The following is a 25,566-nucleotide window of genomic DNA, read 5'->3' as shown; positions in this document are numbered from 1 at the left end:
TAGAAATTTATGAGAGTGCACAACGAAAGAGAGACAAATATGGAGATGAAAGAGGGGGGAAAGAGTAGGAAGAGAGGAGAAATTTGCACTGAATTTGAAATGAATGCTGAATACAATTATAGATTGATTAGTCCTTGCATGCAGCCCAAAGTGTCAATGAGGGCACCGGATTGACATCATCATCGGAGATAGAGAAGAAGGCAGATGTCAAAGTGTGCAACCTACAACCTAGAAAGTGAGTAATCTGCCCAAACAATGGGCTAGCTACAAATAGCCATAGCTCACAAACTAGCCGATCTAGAGAAAATAGGCCAAAATATTATAGTCGAAAATTGGCCAACCAGCCCGTCCAAGAGGTGAGAATGCTAACACAGCCATCATAATTGGTCAAGGCCACCCTTGAAAGAGTGCGTAATAGCTCACTGATCAAGCACTCTTGCGCTGAAGATGAATGGGACTAAGCAGTCTCTTGAAGCTGTGAGATGTCAAACTTGATCGAAGTCATAAATATGTAGTCGTATAGCCATTGATAAAGCTAGATAATTGGCTGCATGCATAGTATGGACACACCCAACACACATTGAGAAAGAAAGGCACACAAATTAAATGATCTAGAATAGTCAAAGCTCCAATGTCTTTGTTAGACATTGACGGAGCTCACAATGAGGAGATGATTGATTGATAAAATAGCAGACTAAATCTTCCTCAGATCCTGGGAGTGTCTTGAGACCTAATGACCTCATGTGATGAAGCATAGAAGCTTGTGGTAAAGGCTTCATGAAGAGATTTGTTGCATTGTTTTTCATGGAACAATAGGCCACCATTGCCTCAGAATACATGATCCGCTCTCTTACAAAATGGTCCTGAACCTTATGGGCTTTGTGAGAGTATGAAACATAGGGTTCTTCTCTAGGGCAAAGGCTCGGTATTTGGACTTTGTAGAAGATAAGGCCACAGTAAGGCTGCTTTTTATTCCTCCATGAGATAACCCTTGATCCAAGGGAGAAAGTAAAACTTGTAGTGCAGTGTCTAGACTCCACATCACCTACCCAATCTGAGTCACTTCATCCAGTAAGAGTGGCATAGTAACAGGGAACGGCCGTCCCGAGGCCCCGGAACACAGGAACGCCGTCCTGAATGGATGGGCCGAATGGGGACGCCAAAATGGGATGGGGACATCCCTTGTCCCGTCCCAACAGCCATCCCCCTGTCTCGGCCGTCCCCTACCCCGTTCCCTTGTCACATCCCTTGTTAGGGGACGTTTTTGACTTTTTTTTTTTTTTTTTTTGGGAGTGGGTGTCTTTTCCATGTTCTTCGGTAGCATACATTCACCCACACACACTGTAACATGGGACCGGTTTTGGGAATAGGGACGGGCCCACGCGGACAAGAATAATAAATTGCCATCCCCTGTTACCATGAGAGGGGCCTCTAACATGGGGATGGGATTGGGACGGGAAGCTACAAAACGGGCATCCCCTATTACTATGCCCACATATCTATCCACCACATCATATGCATACATTTTCAAATGCTATTTATGTATGCCGTTCCCTCTTGCGTCCCACCCCTCGTTCTTGTTCCTTGCTTTTAGCCGTCCCCCATCCCCATCCCCGTCCCCGTCCTCGTCCCCGTTCCATGTTACTATGAAGAGTGGGCTTCTCTCTATACATGATCTCATAGGATTGAGTCCCCTTGTAAATAGCATAAGATGCGCAAGGTGGCTCTCCAGTGAGCTTGAGTAGGAGTCTTCATAAAGAAGATAATAATATGCTACTATCAAAAGATGACGTACCAGCGAGATAGTAGGGTTGGCGGGGAGGAACACGGAGTGAACTCCGCAAACATGGAGAAGAGAAGAGAAGAGAAGAGAGAATAAACTCAGATGAATGGAATGATGAAGATTTGAATCATGGAGTGAATGTGATACAAGGGAACAAGGGTGCCGTAGCACAAGGAAGATGATGAAGACTGCCACGAACCACGAACCGCAATGTCCTCCTGAAGGGGTGTGAGGGTAGTGGAGAGGCTGGAGAGAAGAGGTGACTGACTGAATGAATCAGCCGTGAGGAATGAATGAGAGAGTGGCCTATAAATAGGCATAGTCAGTCTAGGATGGCGCCCCTTTTTGGGGCTGCAAACCCTAAACGCAAAACACAGAAACACAAAAATGCAAACTGCGGGTGAAGGGTTTCTCAACATCCCCTCTCAGGCCCAAAAAGGGGAACAAGAGAAGAGTGAGGTGGAGATGCAATGCTACATAGTGAAGAATGCTCGTGCAACAGGTGCCACTTGGACAGTGCCCCTCGTGGGAAAATTGTTCGCTTGCCCAAGTGCCCTAGTACAAAGATGATGAAAGCATGCAATGCATAGGAGGAATGCCAGACTTTGTGTGGTGTCCAGAACCATAAGGATATGCCCGTACTCGATCTCGGGAGGTGGTGCTATGCTGACCAAGTGACCAAGGCAAGAAGAGAAAAGGAGGAAGAAGATGTAGAGGATCCCTAAGATCCAAGATTTCCACCTGAAAGGGAACCTGCAGTAAAGAATAGTAGATAGAGTGAACTGGAAAACCCGAAACTCAACCTCCTCGGGAGAGAAGCCACTAGCTCCGTGCAGCCATGCTGTAAGGAATAGGAAGGCCTCGTCACCAAGTCGTGGCCGAACCTCCGAGGTCCTGATCTAAGTGATACCTGAAGATCTTGGGTATAAGTAGAAGAGATGACTGGTTGAAGACAAACACCCCAAGAAAGTAGAGAATGGGTGAAGAACTTCATGTGGAGTAGGTTCCCCCTCTAAGGTGAGAGGTGGAGGGGCCCCCGCTGAAGTCACGAAGAAGTAGATGTCCCCTTTAAGGGCAAAGAAATAACATCCCCCTTTGAAATAGATAGGGAATCCAAAAACTCATGGATCACGGACTCCGAAATGTTTGATGACGTAGGAAGTGCTGCCGGTCGTGCTGAAGAAGGTATCTGGGGTGCCGAAGAGCTCCTAGAGGTAGCCTCTCGAACCTGAGCAGTTGAGGGTGGGAATGGGTGGGGCTCAGAATGAGCAAGAGATGGACAACAGTCGTCTCTCAGTGGAGCGGACTGGGTAGCCGAAGAAGAGGAAGGAGTCGAGTAGCCACTGTCTCTCGAAGGAGCGGATTGACAAGGAGACGGTATCAAACAATCACTGTCTCTCGGTGGAGCGGATTATAGAGCCGTAGGTCGTGGAAGCCATTGTACTTGAAAATAAGTGGGAGAAGACTACCGATGGCATTGCGACGATCTCCAGGAGGTCATAGCACCAATGGATCCTCCGTGTGCTCGAAAGGACTTAGTGCGCATCAGATGTGTCTTATTGCCTTGAGCACAGAACTCTGATAGCCAGATATCTGTGGCCCAGAAAGGAGAGGTGGCACAAGGAGTGCCTGGTGGAAGACGCATATACTCCGGGGGGGTGGGGAGCAAAGGTCGAAGTCAGTAAGCATCGGTGGTGTGTTCGGTGATGCCACAGTAGGAGCACCCAATAGTCTGGACATCTGTTGGTAAAGAAGCCATGGATACTAGTGTGCCTTGCTGAAGAAGGAAGAGGTCAGCCACCATGAACCACGAACCACGAACCGCAATGTCCACCTCAAGGGGTGTGAGAGCAGTGTGAAGCATGAACCGCAATGTTCGTCTCAAGGGATGGGAGGGTAGTGGAAGGCTGGAAGTGAGCTGCCGGTGGGAGGAGGATGCGACTAGCAATAAGAGGTTGCAACCCTTCACCCTTCACCCTTCACGCGAGTGAAGGGTTTCTCAACAGCTACTACAAAAGAGACATCCATCTAGCATGGATAAGTCAGATCAATGATTGAAGACAACATCTATATGGAGAAGCATTTGGAAAGGGATCTCTAATCTCAAGACCAAGGAAAAAGTATAGGATCCCAAGGTCTGTCATATCAAATTTCTATTGCAAAATCTCTCATGTCCAATACACCTGTTGTGAGTCACTTCCTGTAATAATCAAGGCATCCACATATAAGACGACCAAAGTATACATATTAGCCTCAACCTTATAATAAAGGTTGGAGTCACGATTGAAATGATGGAAGCCACTTTGTTAAAAGAATTGATCAATCCACTGGTACCAAGCCCTAGGAGGGGTTGCTCTAGGCCATAGAGGGCATTCCACAACCTATAGACATGATTCTTCTTTCCTTGCACACGAAAACCAGGAGGCTAATCAACATAAATATCCTCCTTTAATTTCAAGAAGGCAGACTTTATGTCCATCTGGTAAACCGGCCAATGGTGGTGGGCGATAAGAGCTAAAACAACCCAAATAGTAGACATATGGACTATAGATGCAAATGCCTTAAAATAGTCCAAGTTTTCCCTTTGTGTAATACCCTTGGGAACAAGTCTAGCTTTATGCTTGACCAAGGTGCTATTAGCTAGGCATTTGATTTTATAGACCCACCTCACACCTATCAACTTCGGCTAGCTTGGATGCGGAACCAATTACCAATTCTGATTACGCTTGATGGAATTGAGCTCCTCTTATACAGCACTGTTGAGAAACCACTTTTTTAGTTCACACACTTCATTTAGGGTTTCGCACTAACAATCCCAAAAAGGATTGGTGTCCACATTTTGGCTACCACTTTTTTAGTGGGCTCCCACACATGGTGTGCCACCCTAGACAATTTATGCCTATAAATAAGCAATCACTTCATTCATTCTCACCACTCTCTTCAGTCATTCTTCACCATCTTCTTCGGTCACCACTACCAGTTCCCTTCTCTCACCAGCCCCTTCCACTGCCCTCACATCCCTTCAGGAGGACACTGTGGTTCGTGACTTGTGGTTGCCTTCACCCTTCCTCTTTTGCTTCAAGCATCCTATTTCATAATCAAGCCTTGTATTTGGAGCATCTTTCACTTGGCGTTACCATCATTTACTTGGCGTCAACACCCTTCTTCTTCTTCAGGCTCCACCTTTACGTTCGTTTTTCAGTGTGGAGGTCTTTTCCTTGCGTGGTGTCATCATCTCTAGGTTGGCGTTAGCATTTTAGCCTCTGGCAATAGTCTCCATTACTGAGTGTCAGTGATTTCATCACTCATCTATCATAGGGGCTGTTAGGACTTGCGTTTTTGCAAATTGACTCCTCCTCCATTACCTGGCATCCCTCGTTTGTCATGGGCTGCTTGGATCTACGTTTTTGTAGCACTATCCATCCTCCATCATTTGGCATCATCATTATCCACTTGGCATTAGCATTAGGGCTGCTCTCCCCGCGTTTGATAGCTCTAATACTCTGGGATTTGCGTTTTGCTGCCAAGGTCACTCCTTAATATCAAAGGATTGCTGTTCGCTTCCTCGACAGTTGGCGATCATCTTCCACATTTCCGATGGCATTAGAGGATTGCAGTTTGCTCCCTCAACAGTAGTTTTTCACATTCCAGTGATTACTTCGATAGCCCACTACTCGAAGGACTGCGTTTCGCTCTCTTCATTGTGCAGATTTTCCATAGGTCTTGCCATTGTCACAGGGATGTGAAATTTGAGATGCTATAATCTTATTGATAACATTTGATTAAGATATGAATCAAATGTGCAAGGTTGTTTAGCATATGTGATGCACATGGTAGTTATTTCATGGTAACAGGCCAAGGACCCCGAGGATGTAGTGGGTGCCAAAGGCAAAAGTTGTAATAATTTATGCCTGACAGGTACTAGGTGGTATCTGGTGTCAAATTTAGGCCTAGATCAATTTATTGGCCACTATGTCAATGGTGACATTAGAGATTAGGCTTTAATTGATTAATTAATGTTGCTCTAAGGGTCAATAATTGCTCAGGGATACTTGGAAGACAAACTGGCCTAGCCAATTTAATTATTGGCTAGTGAAATTAATTTTTTGAGCACTAGAATATTAATAAATTATTTTTAAAATTAATATTCTGAAAATTAATTTGACTGGAAATTGGGATTAGAAGGTTGCCACTTGACAAAACTTACCCATGCAAGTGGGAAAAACGTTTTTAGGGGCTGGTGGAGTCTATTCTAGCCATTGTGAGAGAGAAGGAGGCTGTTAGAGAGCAAGGAGAGGTTCTTGTGCAAGAGCCTCATCAATAATAGTAGACTCATGATCCTGTAAAATCCGAGACATAAGGGCATGGTTCACATAGAGGGAACTACGTTGCTGGGTCTTCATCAGACTTTGATGGAGCTCACAACTAGGAGATGATTGATAGACAAAATGGTTGGCTAACAAAATTTACACTAATTTCGTGTACAGAGATTGATTTGCAAGTTCGGGTTGGCAACGAGCCATTGCTTCTAAAGGCAAAATTACTTGACACTTGGAATATCCCATTGGTATGGATGTGGCTCCTTGGGCCTTGCTTGATTGGATGTTGTCGTGGATTTGTGTGGTGAAAATTTCAGGGCTAGCCTCATCATGTACGACTAAAAGTGGCTCAATCCATCATGATTAGTATGGTCTCATATTTTATGCCCTTGATTCCTTGACCAAGAAGTCTCCCTTGGAATTGGTGCAGCCCATCCGTTTATGTTGTGGACAAAGAAAGAGAATCATTTAGGCGAGGAATGGATTTCTTGGCAGCATATTACTACTTTGAAACGGTTGGGGGGAGCAACTTTGCTAGATTTCAAATCTCCATATGATAGCTTTGAGAATGGTTCTTTTGTAGGTCGTATGTGTACAGAGTCATCCTTGGATTGATATTGCAGAATTTTTAATTGAGGAGACTTGTATCTCGCATGGTCACATGGTTATCCACGTGGCATGTGCTGAATTCCACACGGCCTCTTAAACTTTCATAGTCCTTTCTTCTTACGCATTTGATTGGCTCTTGGCAAAAGATTCTTTGCTTTACAAATTGGCATCCTTTTGATCTCTGAAAGGAGGTGAATTCGTTATAGGTAGAAGTGCTGGCCACTTTCGAGCTACTAGATTGGCTTGATAGAGGCTTGCAGTAAGATAAAAAATTTCAGATGTCTTGATTGGGATTGTAGATAGTCCATGATGTTGTCATTCCTGGGCAACCTCGGCTTTATTCTTTCTGTCGCATTTGCAAGTACTTTCAGGTGCCTAGAGGCTATAGCCAAATATGGTTGTCCTTATAGGGGCACCTTTGGCAGTATACTACATTGCCTGCTTTTCAGCCTTCTTCACTGTGGTAAGATTGGATATTTGTGAAACTTGATGATTTCTAGAAAAGATCAACAAATCAAATCTACCATAAGATGGTGGAGGAGAAGAGATGGGTCACTAACTCTCCTGGAGAGTTTGTAACAGCCATCTAAGGACTGTTTTTGCTGTATTTACAGCAGCCCTTACTTGCTCAACTACATGTTCCATTGGTAGAGGCAAACCGTGATCAATTAGTGGCTGATCGGGGACATGTGGAGTAGCAGTAGCTTGGTGTAATACATTTATTCAGACATTTACGGCAAGCTTGGATCCCAAAGTAAGTGGTAGAAGTGTGAGAGTGCGCTGCGGAAGAGGGAATACAAACACGGAGGGAGAGAGAGAGAGAAAGCAGAAAATAAGGAAGAGAAATCTGCACTAACTGAAATGAATGCTGAATACAAACGGGAAGGCGGAAGGAGATTGATCAGCCCCTGCATGCAGCCCACATCGTCAGTGAGGGCACCAAATCAGGCTGATGATGATGACAGCACCACCATGGGGGAGAAGGAGTGTCGGAATCTGCAAGAAGACAAGTGATCAACTAGGGAGGGAGGTTGCCTATAAATAGGCAAAAGGACAAACCCTAACCCTAACCCTAAAATGGACGCAAACCCTAAAAATGCCCTAAAATGGGTGCCTACATCAGTGACCAAAAAAGTGACCGGCAGCCAGTGGCTGCCCACTAAAAGAGGCCAAAAAGAAATACACATCCTAAGACAGCCAGTCAAGAGTGACTAGCCTCCCCCATCATAACACATGACAGACATGTCAGAGCTCCTAATGTCCTCGTCTGACTCAGACTGAGGCTCACAGGCAGGAGATGACAAGGCATGACAAACATGACTGCTAACACCCCCTCTCAGATCCTGGATGTGGCTGAAGGCCGAAAAAGAAATAGATCCTGGGGTGGCAAGAGGAATGCCAATGTCGATGAAGTCCGTCGATGTAGACTGCCGCTGAAGGAGCTCCTCACGATCCTGGGAATCCCCCTCTAAAACACTAGGGGCCAGGGAATCCACAGCCGCATCACCGAGATCGTCCCCCTGTGAAAGGGATGGGGGGTACGAGGGAACCACCGGAGGAGAAGGTGGGGGATGGGAAGAAACCTGTGGAATAGAAGGTGCACAAGCGGGAACGGGTGTAGCAATAGACTGCTGTGGAGGACCCTGCATCAAAGAAGGGGAATGGAGCCTGTAAAGCCCGCTCTCCTGCCAACCTGTAGATAAGACAGCTCTTGTAAAAGAATCCTCAATAACAACGGCATGCTTGGTGAAGATCACTTGTGTGCCAAGCCTCGTAAGGCCATAAACTGAGAGGAGGGGAAGGCCCAAATCTGAAACATGTAGGGCCTGTGAAAAGGAGCTCGAAGGTCGGTCGGTAAACAAAGGTAATGTGCCAACACCACTAATAGGCACTGATAAAATGTCACCAACAGTGGATGGACGGAGATCCTGTAACAAATCACCTCGGGGAGTCATATGACTCGAAGCACCACTGTCCACTATCCAAGGCTGCGCAGAAGACACTGTAGCCACGGAAGAAGAATCCTCCTCCAAAGCATGGATATGAAGGAACACTGACTCATGGGTAACAGCTGGTGTAGAGGTAGAAGAAGGCTCCGATGTAGATCCACCCTTCGCTCCCGGACGAAGGTGAGGGTATGTCTTCCAACATTTCTCCTCGGGATGTGTCCCTTTCCCACACTGTGGGCACTTCGGTCTCTTTGAATCTGAGTCAGAGCTTGAAGAACTGTCCTTCTTCTTAGCCTTTGACTTCTTCTTCTTCTGTCCTCCCGAACCTGCAATAAAGGCTCTAGTGGAGTCGGATCCACTAGCACTGACCTCTCTGAGTCGCTCGTCATGCTCCAAGACAAGCGGGAATAGCTCCTCCCATAGAAGCTTCTCACGGGTCCTTGATGTAAGAAGGCTGGTGTAGAAGACATCAAACCGAGGCGATGGCAGCTGAGTCAAGAGAATCATAGCCATGTCTTCAGAAGATATCGTCCGACCGAGGGATGCAAGCTCATCCCTCATATCCTGTAATCTGTTAATGTGGTCCTTCATGGAAGGACTATCATCAATAGCGAGTATCCGCAACTTCTTTTCAAGAGATATCCGGTGGGCAAACGTCTTCTGTTGATAGAGAGACGCGAGCTTTCTCCACACATTTGTTGCAGTCTTCAACCTGTGAACATGAACAAGGACAGAATCCTGCAAACTCAGAAAGAGGAAAGATCTGGCTCTAGAATTGAGCCAATCCCATAAGGCTACACGATCCATAGATGTCCCATCTGCGGGATCCACCTGAGGCCGGGGAATAGGAACAGAAACAAGCTCCCAAAGATCGAAGGAGTCCAAGATACACTCCACCTTGCAGGACCATAGAGAAAAGTTGGAGCCATCCAACTGGTCCTCTTTGGGCAACTGAGGAAGTACGGGTACCTGTACAGGGGGTACCAAAGGCTGCATCTTCGGCCCACTGGAAGGGGCTCGCCGAGATACATGAATAGAAGGGGGACGGGAAAGAGGAATAGACTCCGGACGACGGTCCTCGTGATAGAAATCATGCCTCCGTTCAGATGAGTGTTGAGACAAAAGCTCGTCATCTGAGTCATCAAAGCCCGTAAACTGATGAGAAGACATCTTCGATATTTGAAAACACCAAAACACAACAAGGGAAGGTTGCCGGTGCCGAAACACAAACACCAGAAGCTCCTGAGCTGGCCGCCTTGCACAGAACGCAAGGATGATGTCAAACGCAAGTGCTAACGATGCAATCACCACAGAAAAACAGCCTCTTGCCTCAAAACGCAGCCTGGGAATAGGTCGCCAGCAGGAAAAGAGCCGCTTGAAGATGGAACAACAGCCAGAACAGCAAGGCGCAGGCTAGAGGAGTGTCGCCCAGCTGGAGGAGGGCTGCCCAGGCTGAAAACGCAAATTTGGGGATGACGCCAGCAGCTAATGCAAATAGGTGGACACCAAAACAGGCCGCCTTGATCAAGGAGATGGTACAGAAGGTGACGCCTCAGTTGTTGGAGACGTCTTGACCAGCAAGCGCAAGGTTGTGGGTGTTCTCCCGCGTAAAACTCAGCTCTGTGTACTCTCCTTCGGCTCTGATACCATGTGAGAGTGCGCTGCGGAAGAGGGAATACGAACACGGAGGGAGAGAGAGAGAGAGAGCAGAAAATAAGGAAGAGAAATCTGCACTAACTGAAATGAATGCTGAATACAAACGGGAAGGCAGAAGGAGACTGATCAGTCCCTGCACGCAGCCCACAGTGTCAGTGAGGGCACCAGATTAGGCTGATGATGATGACAACACCACCACGAGGGAGAAGGAGTGTCGGAATCTGCAAGAAGACAAGTGATCAAGTGGGGAGGGAGGCTGCCTATAAATAGGCAAAAGGACAAACCCTAACCCTAAAATGGACGCAAACCCTAAAAATGCCCTAAAATGGGCGCCCCACATCTGTGACCAAAAAAGTGGCCGGGCAGCCAATGGCTGCCCACTAAAAGAGGCCAAAAAGAAATACACATCCTAAGACAGCCAGTCAAGAGTGACTAGCCTCCCCCATCATAACACTTGACAGACATGTCAGAGCTCCTAATGTCCTCGTCTGACTCAGACTGAGGCTCACAGGCAAGAGATGACAAGGCATGACAAACATGACTGCTAACAAGAAGACCTTGGTAAACATCACACAAATCATATGTGGCTGGCATTTCAAATTGGTCATGCGAAAAGGTTGCATTTTCAGCAAAGACAACATCCCTACCGACAAAAACTTTGCGAGTGTGTAGATCATATAACCAATAGCCTTTGCTTTCCAAAGTGTAGCCAATAAAGATACATTTTGAGGCCTCATCATCGAGCTTTCCACGAGGCTCTTGTGGCACACGAGCATAGGCTATGCATCCAAAGACATGAAAGTAGTCAACCTTCGGATTCCTCTCATGCCAAGCCTAAAAAAGAGTGATAGTCTAATGTGCCGTTGTAGGAGCACGATTCAGCATATGATTAGCACATTGAAGGCTCTCAAGCCAAATTTTGTGCGGTAGCCCCTTACTTTTCAATATATATCCAACCCCTTACTTTTCAACATACATCTAGTCATCTCCATGATGAGTGTCCGATTCTTTCTTTCGACAATGCCATTCTGTTGTGGTGGCATCCTCACAGTGGCCTGATGTGTGATACCATTCTTAAAGCAAGAATGTCTCAAATGTGCGAGACATGTATTCCCTCCCTCTATTTGTCCGAAGTGTGTGCACTTTTAGACTTGTTTCAGCCTTTAACTTTGGAACCAAGTGTTTAAGGTGCATGAATACATTGGATTTTGCTTTAAGACCATGCACCCATGTGTATTTAGAGTAGGCATCTATGAAGGTGACAAAATATAGATGAATCCCAAGAGCTCATGTCCGCATGGAACCACACACATCAGAGTGTATAAGATGCAACTTACGGATAGCATGCACTGTACCATTCTTTTTGAAGGCAAAACGATGCATTTTTCCCAAAATACAGCATTCACCATCTGACAACTCTGAAGTGTCATTAGATTGCCAAAACTCATGTGACCATAATGGGCATGCCATAGCTCTGCATTCTACATAGTGGGCCTGATTGTGCTAAGTGCCAGAGTATCATGAGATCTCCTCTTATATGTATCCAGCAAGAAAAGGCCCTTATACATGGTGCTTGACAAGTGAAGAGTATAATCAAACTCTCTATCTTTGACATTGCATTTGTCATCTTCAAAGATGACTTGAAAACCTTGCTTATTGAATGCTGAAATTCATAAGAGATTTTTAGTACTCCTAGGCACAAACAACAGATCCACAAGCATGAAGTTTGATCCATCTGTAGCAGTAATCAACATTGAACCAATGCCACAGACATCATACCTAGAGTTATTCGCACATGTAACTCTCTTTTGTGCAGGGGTTGAATTCATAGATGTAAACAAACACTTCTGTGAAGTGATGTGCTTGGATGCTCCACCATCAAAGTATCATGTATGTTGTGTTTTGATAGCATTAAATGCAAAATCAGCCATGGAGGTAGTTATAGTGTAGTGTGGGTAGGATGGGGGAGTGGAGTACACTTGGGAATGGGCCCCAGAGTGCCCACCAGGCATGCTTGTAGTGTGCAAGGTGGATCCATAGGTAGGGATGGGTTGACTAGGCATGGGCATGGTAGCCAGATGAGGAACCCAAGGAGGTGGGATGGGAACACGGGGAGCAGAAGAAGGGAATCCCTTCGTAGGTGTAACCCAAGGAGTGTGAAAACGCACCATAAGCTGAGGATGGAAACCCCTGCGTATGAGTGGTCATGGGAGATGTGAAGCTGGGGATAGTGAGGGAGATGCCCATCATAATCGACTCAGGAGTGATGAGTGCGCTCATTTGCTGAAAGGTGAGAGGCACTATGTTAAAGGGTGGCATTCCCCCTAACGAAGTACCATGGTGCAAAGAGGTAGAGAATGGGGTGGAGAAGGAAAAGGTGCTGGGAACGGAGATAGTAGATCCAACCCCTAGGAAGTGTGATGTGGATGTGGAGAATAATCCAAGATTTTGGAAAGATGATGAGAGATGATCAAGGTGTGATATAGAAGAGGGTGGGATGGGAGGGAAGTGAGAAGTGTGTGTGATATGCTCAAATGAAACAGAAACTGTAGATGTACCTGAATTTCGTCTGCTTCGTAAGCCCCCTCTATTGAAGTTCACATACGCAAAGGATCCGGATTCTCTACCTCAAAAGAAGAAATAGGCGAGGGTTGCAACACAAAAGAATTGTACAAACCTGACATTGGACCCGGCGGAGATGATGAAGATGGATCGCCAGACGTTCCGAATGCCGTATGTCCTCCATGATTGGAGAGGTAGCTAGCCTCACCAACCGGTCTGAATGTGGTAGCAAAACTGGTAGGAGGGGTGTAAACATCACCCTACTTGTTGCGATAGTACTCCTCAAAGTCCTCCTCTGTCACGTTAGTGAAGTTTGGTGAAGGTGGAGTGTCTTCCTCTTCACCGAGTCCATAATGCCGTCTCAGGGCCTCCAATGATGGAGAAGCTTGATAAGACATCATAGGAATTGGAGAAGAAGGTGTCTGGGACATTGTGATTCGATTACGAGTCGTATTGTGTGCCTTGAACAAAGACTAGCTCTCAACAATATCTGCAGGATACTCTTTACAAGAGCACCGGCTCTGATACCATGTTAAGAAGACTGCGAGGGTTTGCACTGAGGGCACACAGAGTGTACGACCACGACAGAAACACAAAGACACAGGCACAGACACCGAGGGCAAAACTCAAACCCTAAACGCAAAACTCAAAACTGAAACACAAAAACTCAAACACAAACAGAAGAAGGGAGAGAGAGAACACAACTCTGAAGTGAATGAATGCTGTAAATGAATGTAAGAGTGTACAGTGTGCTCAAGGGCAGAGCAATGTCGGAATGTGACGTATCCCAAGTCTGTGACCACCAGTCGGAGTGTAGGAGTGTTGAATAGTGAATGGTACTAGGCTGGTCACCAAAACGCAGCGGTCTAGAGGCTGGAAACTGGTAAATGCAGCAGTGCACCACCAATCGGAGGCTGGAAATTGTGCACAGTCTGCTGTAAACAGCAGGCTGAAACAGTGTCTGAGAGTGTCAAAGCCTTCAATGCTGAAAACGCAGACTGGCTGACCCTGGAGATGATGGACAGCAGGCTGGACAGCAGTTTGGGACAATTTGGAGAAGTCGCCAACAGCTGAGAGCTATCACCTATAGGAATGGACAGGCTGAAGATGATGTGGCTGCAGTCGATGATGGCTGGACAGCAGATGGAGGCGGGCTGCAGGCTGGAAACTGGGCGCCAACAGCAGCAGAGGGTGTGTGGGCTGGTGTAACCTGCAAAACAAGGATGATGGCTGAATGGGAGCAGCTTGTCTATTTATAGATGTGGAAGGGCGCCCCAAAAATTAGGGTTTCCACTAAACTTTCTGGAACCGCTCCCCGTTTTAGGGTTTCCACTGAACTCTCTCGAACTGCTCCCCGTTTTAGGGTTTTACTCTAAAAGAGCATTTTTAGTGTGTTTTGGGGCTGTTTAAGAGGCTAATCAGCAAGTAATGCATATTTTAGCTCAACAAGAGATAGAAACAAATGTCAGAGTGTAGCGTAGTATGCCAAGTAGGCCTATATAGGAGGAAATAAATACAATAAAATAATGCAGTTGGTCAACAAAAATTGGTCGACTTGATCGGCAACTAGCCATGTGGTATAGTCACATGCCCAAAAAGATGCTCGTACACTGTGATTGCTAGAAATGGCCACAAATTGAGAGGAATACTGAATAATGCCCTCCGAGAGTACCTCTGAGAGAACTGCCTATACTAATGGTAACTTGAGAAATGCTAGTCTAGGGGATGACTAATCTCTAACACCCCCTCTTAGATCTTGGACGCGGTATAAGGCTCAGGGATTTGGAGTGTTGTTGGAGAAGAAGCGCCTTCATAAACAAATCTGCAAGATTATCCTCCGTCTTGTAGTAAACCACATCAATGGTCTCATCCAAGATCTTCTCCTAAATGAAATGGTACCGAATCTCAATGTGCTTCGTCTTAGCATGAAACATTGGGTTCCATGCAAAAACAATGCAACTCTCATTGTTGCAATGAAGTGTTGTAGGACTTGTCTGAGGATAGCCATGCTCTCCTAGCAACCTTAGAAGCCATACTGTCTCACATATGGTAGAAGAGGCCACTTGATACTCCGCCTATGTGAAAGAAAGAGCAACACTAGGCTGCTTCTTGCTACTCCACGAGATAACACTTGCACCCAAAGTAAAACAATATTCAGTTGTTTACCTCCGGTGGTCAACATCTCTGGCCCACCCAATTTGAATCCATCTAGCCTGTAAGAACCAAAGGTGAATCTTTGGTACCCGTTGAATAGTGAATACCAAGATTGGGGGTCCCTCTCAAGAACCACAAAATCCTCATAGTAGCTTGCTAATGTACCATCTTAGGTTCACTCATGAACTTGCCCCAATAGACCTACAGGAAAGCACAAATCAACCCAAGTGTTTAGAAGCCAAATCAAGGACCCAATCAATTGCATGTAGTGGGTAGCATCCGCTGCTAAAGAATTTGCGTGGGCTGTAGCCTTCTAGTTTGGATCCATAGGAGTAGAAATGGTCTTATATCCCTCCATCTCAAACATGGCAAAAAGCCCTTGCACATACCGTTGTTGGGAGATAAAAATCCCCCTCGGAGTTTGGTAAATCTCATGCCCTAAAAAGAAATGAAGGCCCATATCTGTCTGAGAAATGCTACTCCAGGGGATGACTAATCTCTAACAACAAGAGAGCAGATAGTGAATAGTAGTCGCTTGCTTGCTGAACTGAAAAGATAGATGAAAGTATAACTAAGGTTCAGGTCTAAGGTTGACCATATCATATTTCCACCAACTAACTAGAGTTAGGATTATTTACTCTAGAGCCTATTGTCACTACTTTAATGTCCTAAGACACTAGGTGTACACACCCTGCATTGACACTCTAATAAGTGTCTACACCACACGAATCACCATTGGGCATTGCTCAGAATTGGACCACTGGGATGTGCTATGTGCTTGCAAGATCTCACAGTGTTGATGTATCTTTTGCACTACATGTGATGAGACCGATTCATCTCTTCATCTCTTGCCCTATAGTGAGATAGGTTTGGAGCTTTTTTTTGGGTGTGTGGATCTCTGTGATTCGTTAGTGTATGCCCGTAGTGAGATAGGTTTGGAGCTTTGTTTTGTGCGTGTGGATCTCGGTGATTCACTGGTGTATGTCCGTCCGTTCGTGGGTCTTGGGCAAGCTGCCTTCTTTGTCCCCTCTGCAGTTAGATCATCTTGACCCTTCTATTTTCTCAGGCGGGCAGCTGTTTGGCACATTTGGTGCACATGTAATGCCTTCATTTTTGATTCGGCCTTGAGTAGATTGCTGTTATGGCAGTTCTCTTCCATGTTTTCGGCGGAACTGGTCCTCCCTGACGCAGCTGCTCCTTGGCTGGATATTGTTCACTCTAGCTCTATTGTGCTGCCTATGTCATATTTGTGTGCTAGATTTTGGTAGCCTTTTGGCTTGACTTGTAATCACACTGGGATTTTCATGGTTTTTAATGGCTGGCCAGAAGGCTTGATGTAAGTACTTTCATTTAATTTGAGCTTCTTCATGAAAAAAAAAGAGAGATGTGGCAGTCCACTGTTAGTCTTATGAAGCGGTGCCATTGTGGAGCAAACAGAGAGAGCAAGAGAGCAGAGCAGTATATGCAAATAGCCTTTTCTAATTAGAATTATTTTCTTCTCTGTCTATCTGACATTTGGCTTGGATTCTTGGAATGTGTGCCATGTCAGCAGTGTCAGGCTTGGTGGTACATTTGGGAGCACACCCTATGAGGACGGATGGGCACTTGTCCTATGGTAGGTAGTCCTCTTCAATCATGCAATCATTATCAGTCCGCAAGTCTCTCCTTGTCTTCCTTAGCAGGCATTCATATTCAAACGTGCTGAACAGTGATAGCTGAAGGCTGATCAACATATCCAACCTGGAAGTGGATGGGGTCTGCATAGAGTTAAAGAGTGCACTTGGGGCTGGAAATACAACTCATAAGGTACTGAGCAGCCATTCGCCTTGTATATACACAACATCACTGCTGCAATATTGGAGCAGTAGCATCGCTTCTGCCTCTGAATCCCCTTATGTCATGTGTTTCTTAAGAGTTTCCATCTTTCATTGCCTTCAATGACAAGTGCTATGATGTTTTTAGAATGTAAAGCCTAGAGGTAAATTGTAAAGCCTTTAATGACAAGAGCTTTGATGTTTTGGAATGTGTTTTGTGGTGTTTAGCATGTAAAGCTTAGAGGTAAATTGTATAGACAGAGGACAGTTAAGGTTTACGATGTTGAATGAATGTAAATTTTAAAAAGGTGAGTAAAAGACTCTATATGCAAGCATATGAAATGGAAAGCAGGTTGGGAGAATTCCAAATAAGATTTCCACAAGTGAGGGAAGTGCTTGAAGAGGGTTGAGTACATGAACACTATTCAATAATTGGTAGGAGGAGGATAAAATCAAGCAAAAACATTGAAAAGCTTCAAAAACTTGGGAAACACTTCTTGTAATTCTTAATGATATAATCAATCAAAGAACCTTGAAAAACTTTATAAACCCAACAAAAATTTCCTATCATTCTTAATGGACCAGACACAAAAATTTCCAACCATTCGTAATGGATTAAATAGTCCAATTATGTTTGGAGGACAGTCCAACATCAATCTTAGTGACTTTGGCTAAACATGGGACATGCAACATTGATTCTTAATCTTCTTTAGAACGTTCCTAAAATAAAAACCTCCTAACTTTGGCTGAAGCCCTCTATTTAATTTTGTGTCAGCATGAGCTACCTTCTGCCAACTTTGACAAGAAAGGAGGAGGTGGATAAGATCATTTGTGACACCTTGGACAAAGTACTTGTGCTACGGTTTGGGCAGGCTTCTGATGCTGTGTGTATGCAGCTTGATGAAATCGTATGTGCACTCTCTCTTTCTCCGTGTTTGAGGCATGCATTTGGCTTGCATATATAATACTCTTAATCATTTGTCATGTGTTGTTCTGATCTGTTTTCTTGTTATTGGGTGGACAAATAGCCATAACTATGAAATGGAAGATGGTGATTGTGAATTTTTCCCGACTCATGAATTTCTGTCATCAGTTTCTTTCTAACCAGGAAACCAATCAGATCCTTTGATCCACTTTATATGGTTTTTTATTATTGAATTGAAATCAAAGAGGTGGAGATATGTTTTACATCTTCAGCCCAGGGCCAAGTCCTCTCATTAGTGGGGTTAGAGGAGAGAGGTTCAACATTCAACTACTAGTGCATCCTTGAGTTCAAGGAGGTCCTTGATGTGGAGTTTGCCAATGACACATCAGTATATTTAGTTGGGGATGAGCAATTTTAGGGCATTTGTTGCAGCTGTAGAGATCCTCAATAGAGCTCTTGATGCCCTCATCAGTTGGAATGAGTCTTATAGATTTTGGGTATGCAATCTTAGACAATTGGATTGGATACTCCACAAAGATTTCACTTTGAGAGTCTAACACATGCCGTGTTAAATTAGACCAAGTGGTGTAGTTAGACCCATTCAAGTAAGTCTTATGAGTGGAAGGCATTCTTAGCAGAGGTTGAAGCGGTGTGAGAAGTTTGTAGAGCCTGGTTTGGCCTCTAATTGACCCTTGGCTGGTCAAATCTAGCCCCAAATTCAATTGGGATAGTTGGCTTCTTGAAAAATTTAGCGAGTGAATTCCAGCTATTGGTGAAACTAGCCTTCCTCCTTGGATAGGGTGGTAAAACCTGATCAAGCACTTTACAACAATTAATAACTGAGTAAAAATTGAAATGCACACATTACCTTAACAATCTTGGACAATAGACACCTAGTTGGCCCTAGAATTAGTGCCCCTTTTGGTATTTCTTTATCTTTAATTGCTAATGGACAGTATACAAGTTGAGATTCCACAATCTCCTTTGCTGATCCAAAAGCCCCTTTCTATACATACGATCGGCAAGCAATTTGGGCAGCCTTCTAAATCCATTTTCAGTATTATCCAGTCATTTAATTAATTTTTAAAATTAAATAGTTGTAAAAATCAATTTCAATCCTTCTGACCCTTCCCAAAATTAAATGTTTCTATCCATAATTAAATAATAAATTGGCTAGGCCATTTGCTATTTGGAGTGGTATTCAACCTCTATTGACACTTAAGACTCACTCGTTGGAAATGGCCAAAACTTGCTGATACCCTCTTAGACAATACTCTTTTTCTTTCTCTCAACCTCTACAATTTGTTGAATAGTTGGAGTGAATCTCCACCAACCTTTAATAGCCTTCGCTTCACTTGCATGGGCAAGTTTTGCCAAGTGGTAGCCTTCTAATTAGATTTTTCAGCGATTTAATTAATTTTCAGAATTTCATAATATAGACATTGTCCTTGCATAGAAAATTGAATATGCCCATCCACAATTAAATTGGCTAGGCCATTTTGAGTCTTGACTCCCAAGTGATCCCGAGTATTAATTAGCCCCTAAACTGGCATCAATCAATTAATTAATGCCTAGTTCCTAGTGTCACTCATTGAATTTTAATGGCTAATTAAATACCAGAGGCCCAAACTAACAAGCACTACTTAGTACTTGACTAGTATAATTCATTACAACTTTTGTCTTTGACACTCATTGATATCTCAGGGTTCTTGGCTTATCATTGTGAAATAACTAACTTGCAGATCACATGTGCACCTCTCATTTGCACATCTTATTAACAACCTAATCAAATGCTAAGGAAAACATCAAAATTTTATGTTCTTCTGACAATCTCTCTAGGTTTCTTAGAGTACTTTAGGCTAGTCTAGCACTATTTTATCACTCTTAGCTCATTAGGCTAATGAGTCGGGTCCATAGCTACTTCAGATTTAGGATTTCCTTCATTTGTCTTCCGTTGCATTCCTCCCTTAACACATTTCTTTACTTTTGTTCTTCATTTAGTTTAGCTTTACTTTTCTCACTATAATACTTTGTTTTACGGATTCTAATCTCTTTTGTAGGGTTTTATATTTCAAATTAGGACTAACATGTAGGTTTGCACTGGTCCTTTTTGTGTTGGGGACATGGGATTCTCATTGTTCCTTTGTGGTCTCATCTTACTTCTCTTCACCACGTTTTCTTGTCCGTGACACCTTGGATAGGTGGTTGGGATAGTCTTCTATTTTGTAATGTTGGATCTACATATTTCCCTATGGGCAGAGTTATTCTTCCAAAAAGAAAAAAAAGGAAGCTCAAAGCGGTTTAATTGCCTTTGCAAGTCCTGATAGGACATTGGGCAATTGACAAGCATCCTTTGTTTGATACCTTGGCCTCTTTGGGGTGACCCTTTATGCTCATGAGGTAAGATAACCATCGCCTCTATAGTCTTGGTTGGTCTTTGGACAGTCAATGTGCACCCTTGGCTTGATGCCTTGATTGCTTGGGGGTGGGATGCCTCAGGGTATTATGGACTGAGCCATGCTTGTAGTCCCTTGAGTTTTGGGCTTGAAAGCCAGTCTTAATCTTAAAAAGATGCATTGCATATTAAATCTTCATTAGCTCATTAAAACAACCCCAAAACCCTAATTTTGGAAGGATCCACATCTATAACTAAGAGGTTGCCTAGCCACTCTTCTTATCCCTTATTTGCAACCCACTAGCCTTCGATATTGGAAGCATCAATGGCCTTTGAATCTCCATAAGCTGAAACCTCCCAATTAGGATCCATGAAAGTAGAAATGGGACAACGTGACATCTCAAAGGCAGCCAAGAGCTCTTGGGCATAACATTGTTGAGAGAAAAAGATCCCCCTCTCTCTACCATATCTCATGTCCGAGGAAGAAATGAAGAACCCCATATCGGTCACCTTGAACCTATAATTGAGGGATCCACTCTTAGAGGGGGTCACTACTTGTGTGGTCCTTCACACATCGTGGTAAAGCCTCCTCATTCTTCATTTACGCTTTGATGGGGTGGTTGGCCTTGAGCTGCTCTCTCACTCGTTGACACCTAGGATCTATAGGTTCAGGGTCTTCAATGTTTTAGCCATGACTTGGTGGTTGTGCCTTCACATCTTGTCCAACACAGAGAAGGGGATAGTGTCCTCACTCTCTAGGCATAGGATTATGCAATTGTTCTTCTTCATAGGTTTCCTTTCGGGTGGAATTCTTGGCTTATAGTGCTACCCTAATCATCGACTACCTTTCTCCTAATCTTCTTTGGGGACTCCTGCATTTTTAAACTTTATGTACATTTAAAAGTCATACAGGGTGGAGAATGTCTCTTTGACTCCTCTTAGGGCACCTTTTTTGGCTTGAGAGGGGGTGTTGAGATACCAAAGTCATTAAGGGTATTGTATTGTATTAATTCGTATGTTGGTCTCCATTTACAGCCCCAAAAAGGATCTTGTGTATCATACTAAGGCAAAGCATATTGATGTTGCTTACCATTTTACTAGGCCACAAGTACAAGTTGGAGTAATTTGCAATTTTGCACTTTTGAAGATAAGATTGCTCATATCTACTAAAGCCTTAAATGATAAAGAATTGAAGAGCATCACTTAAAGCATTAGCATTGGTCCTTCCAACCGGATTTGAAGAGGTGGTGTTGGAATGTTTGCTCCAATTTGAAGACCTTGGAGATGGATTCTCACAAAATAAGCTTCCTATTTGCAATTAGGACTTTTAAAATATCCTAAATAGAAAAACAAAGTTACGGTTTTTGTTGCTTAGATGGCAGTGCCACATTGAATTGTCGGGTCAACTTGCTGATAGATCAACTTGTCTTAATGAGGAGATCAACCTAACCTTCTGGACTTACGTCAAATTCCAAGTGGACATTTACTCAACGAACCTTGGATCAACTCAAAGTCAAGTGATGGTCTTACCAGTGATTTCCCCTTCAATTAACTCCTGATATCTAGTCTCCTGCTGCCTCAACTTGTCGATTGCTGCCTCCCTTTATGGACGTGCAACTAACTTCAGCCTCATTCAATGACAATGCACCTGTTTGCTACTGTCCTGACTCCTGGATAAAGGCATTTCCTACTGATCCAACTTAATAATGCAGCCTGTTGCTGCCACGATTTGCTGAAATGCACCTTGAGGTCATGTTTTCAGATGTCTCTGCTGCCACAAACTGGCTGACAGCCTTGTTGGTGTAGCTGATATGCAGCCTTCTGCTACTCTGGAGAGTGAAACATTTGGCCCTAATGCAATGAGGGAGAATGAAATGGAAAGTGCTCACTCGCTCTCAACTCATAATGATAGATGCAAGAAACTCAACTCATTGGTGGGGGAATGTTAATATTAGAGAATGAGATGAAAATCAGAGTACATTGAATATATATACATGACTGATGGGCTGAGCTCCCACTCAGGTGGATCAGTGTCCCAAAAACAAGTGCCTTGGACAGAAACTTGTTGTGGCGAACCTGGAGCTGGACACACTATCTCAAACGGAACTGTATGCACCCAAGAAAGACTAGTCTAGAGTATATAGCACCCCTAGTTCTCAGCAGTAGCAAGTTCTGGCACTAAGCCTCTTTTGTCCCCTTTGTTGGTTAACTTATTGATTCCAACAATGTAGGTACAAAGTTAATAAGCTTTGGAAAGATGGTAGTAACATTTTGTTCAAGGAAGATGAGTAAACTTTTGGAAAGAATTATGTTTGTTGCCTCTGAGAGTGAAAATAGTGGCATGTGAATTCTTATAACTTGTTTAGAATCCATTGCTATATTTGAAGGTCTATGATTTTTCTTCTGATCCTACTTTTCACTGAAGCAAGTCTGGAGGTATCTGATCCTTCAAAGAATTACAGTGTATTAATTGGGGTTTAATAATAGTTTGTGTGGAAGTTGAGATCTTTCAGATTGGCTTATACGTGCCTGTCTACAGAAGTGCAAAGTGAAGAAGCAAACTGGAATTCAAATGCTATGAGAGTTCAGAAGGGATTAATATATAGGGGATAAGAAACAAAGCATGAACTGTATATTTGTGCATATGGCCTTGTGTCAGGAATATGTTGTGTTGCATAAACTGGTAAGTTTTCTTTTTGCAGCTTGCAAAATCTGCACGAGAGGTGTCCAAGTTTGCCTCTATAGCAGTTGTGGATGTTAATGCTGAAGCAACACAAGTGTATGTCAAGTACTTTGACATCACGTGGATCCCTGCAACCATATTTTTTTTCAATGCTCAACACATGAAGATGGATTCTGGGTCAGTTTCTTAAAAGTGTGAAGAATCTTACTCACCTTCAACCCCTATGATCTTATGGAGCAGCTTTTCTAAATTGACAGGTCGCCTGATCACACAAAATGGATAGGAGCTTTTCATACAAAGCAAGATTTCATTGATGTAGTGGAGGTTTGTACCCTCTCTCATCCAGACTTATTTGTACAGGTCTTTCACATTTTTGATGCTTTGTGGACATATGCATCGTTTCTAATATCATACTGCTGGTACACATGTATGTAAAACTTACACTTAAAAAAATCGGTTATTGGAACATACATACACCATGTGAAAACTGTTCATTTATCAAATGAAATGCATGGTTGATTGGACACATCGTCCATCCAATCACCATTAAAATGAAACAACATGCAAATCACCTTTCTCTGCCCCCTCCCCCTGACCTGGGTGCATACAGGGAACATGATTAAATCAGTTTCAAATAACAGGGTGATGAGATTTGGAAAGTGGATGTGCCGTGGTCTGAGGCCTAACACAAGACAGTAAGAGTGATAGTCTATGTATGTGCCTTAGTCTGAAGCCTAACACAAATTGAGTGACTGGACTCTAATATGGAGAATCAAAATAGTGACACCGGGTTGTATATCATCAGTCTCACCCTGACAATAGAATGGTAGCAAGTGAGGCCTAGTTGAACAGAGCAAGAAGTCATGACAGTATATGTTCAGTTCATCTGAAATAATGTGGAGGATATCAATTGAGCTTGAAGTAGTTGCTATGTATGCTGTGCAAATTAGTCTTCCACTTGTGTAATGTTTAAACTGATAACACAAATTTCCTTAAGTAGACTTTTATCTGTGTTTGTCACCAAGGTATCGAAGTTCTTCTCAATGGAAGTATCTATTTGCAAAGGTCTTCTAAATTAGTGATACCAACCTCTATCCTCAATCAACGAGCCTATGTAGTATACTTGTTTACATATGTGTGAATACACTCCAAGACGAGCCAAAAACATAGTTATTGTTATCCATGTGTAGATGCATTTATATACTTGATAGTTAATTATAGTACTTTTCTAATATAAAAAGTTGTTGTGTTGCAGACAATTTTCAGAGGAGCAATGAAAGGAAAAATGATTGTCAATTGCCCTATTCCACCAGAGAGGATTCCAAAATTTGAGTTGCTTTACAAGGGAATTTGAAAGAAACCTTTGTTGTGTAGAGAGAGAGAGAGAGGGATTCACAGTCGACAATGTTGAGTATGAGTTGAGATATTTTGCTTGACGGTGTTTTATGCCTAGCATAGAAGGTTGAGGATTGATGAACTCCAATATTGTGTGATTTGGGCTATGCAAAGGGTTGTGTTAGGGCCCTTAGGGTTGTCACAAGTGTCCTTGTAGGTTAAATGAGCTCAAGTTCTTTTAGAGCTGAAGGGTATTTTGATTGTCAACGTTAGTTAGCTTTGCCTCTTTAGGTGAATACATTCTCGTTGGGAGTGTTGCATATAACATGGTATTGTTCATAATTAGGGTATTTTGATCGTATCAAAGCATGAGCTAGCTTTGCTTCTTTATACAAATACATTCTTATTGGAAGTGTTGCATATAACATGGTATTGTACATAATTAGGATATTCTCTTATTTGAGTGATGAAATAAAAACTTAATTTTGAAACAATAAATCACTATTACTAAGAGGGGCAACTGAGGCCTAATTGGCACAAGGTTATGCAGCATAAGGGCCTTGGGGAGCCAGTGTGTCCATATACAATTTTAGAACCTCACACCAAGCTAGGGTTGTTTGACACCTAATTTACACCTACCCTTTTGTATGGAGTTGAAGGTTTGGGTTTGGAACCCATACCACAAATGATTGAGCCCATTGGCTAACTAGACAAGCCTAAGGAGAGACCATTATGATAGTTGGGACCACATAGAGAGACCACTGATGATGATGATATCACACATGATTAAGAGTAAGTCCTCCACATGTACCCCAAACCACCCTATTATCAAAGCAAAGTCAAGGGAAACACTTATGGTTATAGAGGCACTCTTTAGAATAGTGACTTTCTTGCACAGGATATGGGAGCTCTTGCACCATAGATATCCTAGACTCACATTGACCTTCTCCAGACAATGAGCAGAGACGAGAGAGTATATTTTATTACTCACAGAGGTGACAACTTGAATGAGCTTCCATGATTTGTTGGCTCCTACACTTTGACTACAACCTAGATTATCATATACTTCCATTTTGCTGATCTAAGTTGAATTTAGTCGTTAGGGCACATGTCTTGAGAGTTGAGGCAAGGAAAACTTGGATCAAGTCGCCTCTTCCTCTAGGACCAAAAATGGAGTTTTAATGAAGGAAGTTGAGACACATGAAGGACTTGGATGTAGTCACCTGTCCCTCTAGGACCAAAGATGGAGTTTTACTAGAGCCACTTCCTACATCTCTTAAAGAATGGATTTATTGTCTAACTATAGTATATGGACATGCACCTCCCCCATGGTATGCAAGCTACTATTGGACAGATACACACCTCCTCCCACTAGTTGAGGA

General features: G+C 43.5%; 1 protein-coding gene across 5 annotated transcripts in view; it reads left to right on the top strand.

Moving 5' to 3' along the window:
* LOC148016513 (mRNA splicing factor, thioredoxin-like U5 snRNP) overlaps positions 1-24,460 on the top strand; it is a 34,437-nt gene extending 9,977 nt beyond the window's left edge. For 3 of the 5 annotated variants that reach the window (XM_087664310.1, XM_087664312.1, XM_087664311.1), the window contains 6 exons: positions 16,585-16,647; positions 16,742-16,838; positions 17,622-17,754; positions 22,869-23,026; positions 23,107-23,173; positions 24,105-24,460. In XM_087664310.1, coding sequence (XP_087520436.1) covers positions 17,623-17,754; positions 22,869-23,026; positions 23,107-23,173; positions 24,105-24,203 — 456 coding nt within the window. In that variant the 5' untranslated portion in view covers positions 16,585-16,647; positions 16,742-16,838; position 17,622 and the 3' untranslated portion in view covers positions 24,204-24,460. The remainder of the gene's footprint in view (positions 1-16,584; positions 16,648-16,741; positions 16,839-17,621; positions 17,755-22,868; positions 23,027-23,106; positions 23,174-24,104) is intronic. The other 2 variants (XM_087664313.1, XM_087664309.1) reach the window with 2 other exon arrangements.
* The last annotated feature ends 1,106 nt before the right edge of the window (positions 24,461-25,566 follow it).

The sequence above is a fragment of the Lygodium microphyllum genome, chromosome 23 (assembly GCF_053477565.2).
Source record: "Lygodium microphyllum isolate KBCC chromosome 23, Lygodium_microphyllum_v1.1.10, whole genome shotgun sequence".
NCBI classification, from domain to species: domain Eukaryota; kingdom Viridiplantae; phylum Streptophyta; class Polypodiopsida; order Schizaeales; family Lygodiaceae; genus Lygodium; species Lygodium microphyllum.
The sequence above is the reverse complement of the archived record's forward strand: the minus strand, read 5'-3'. Positions and strand labels throughout refer to the sequence as shown.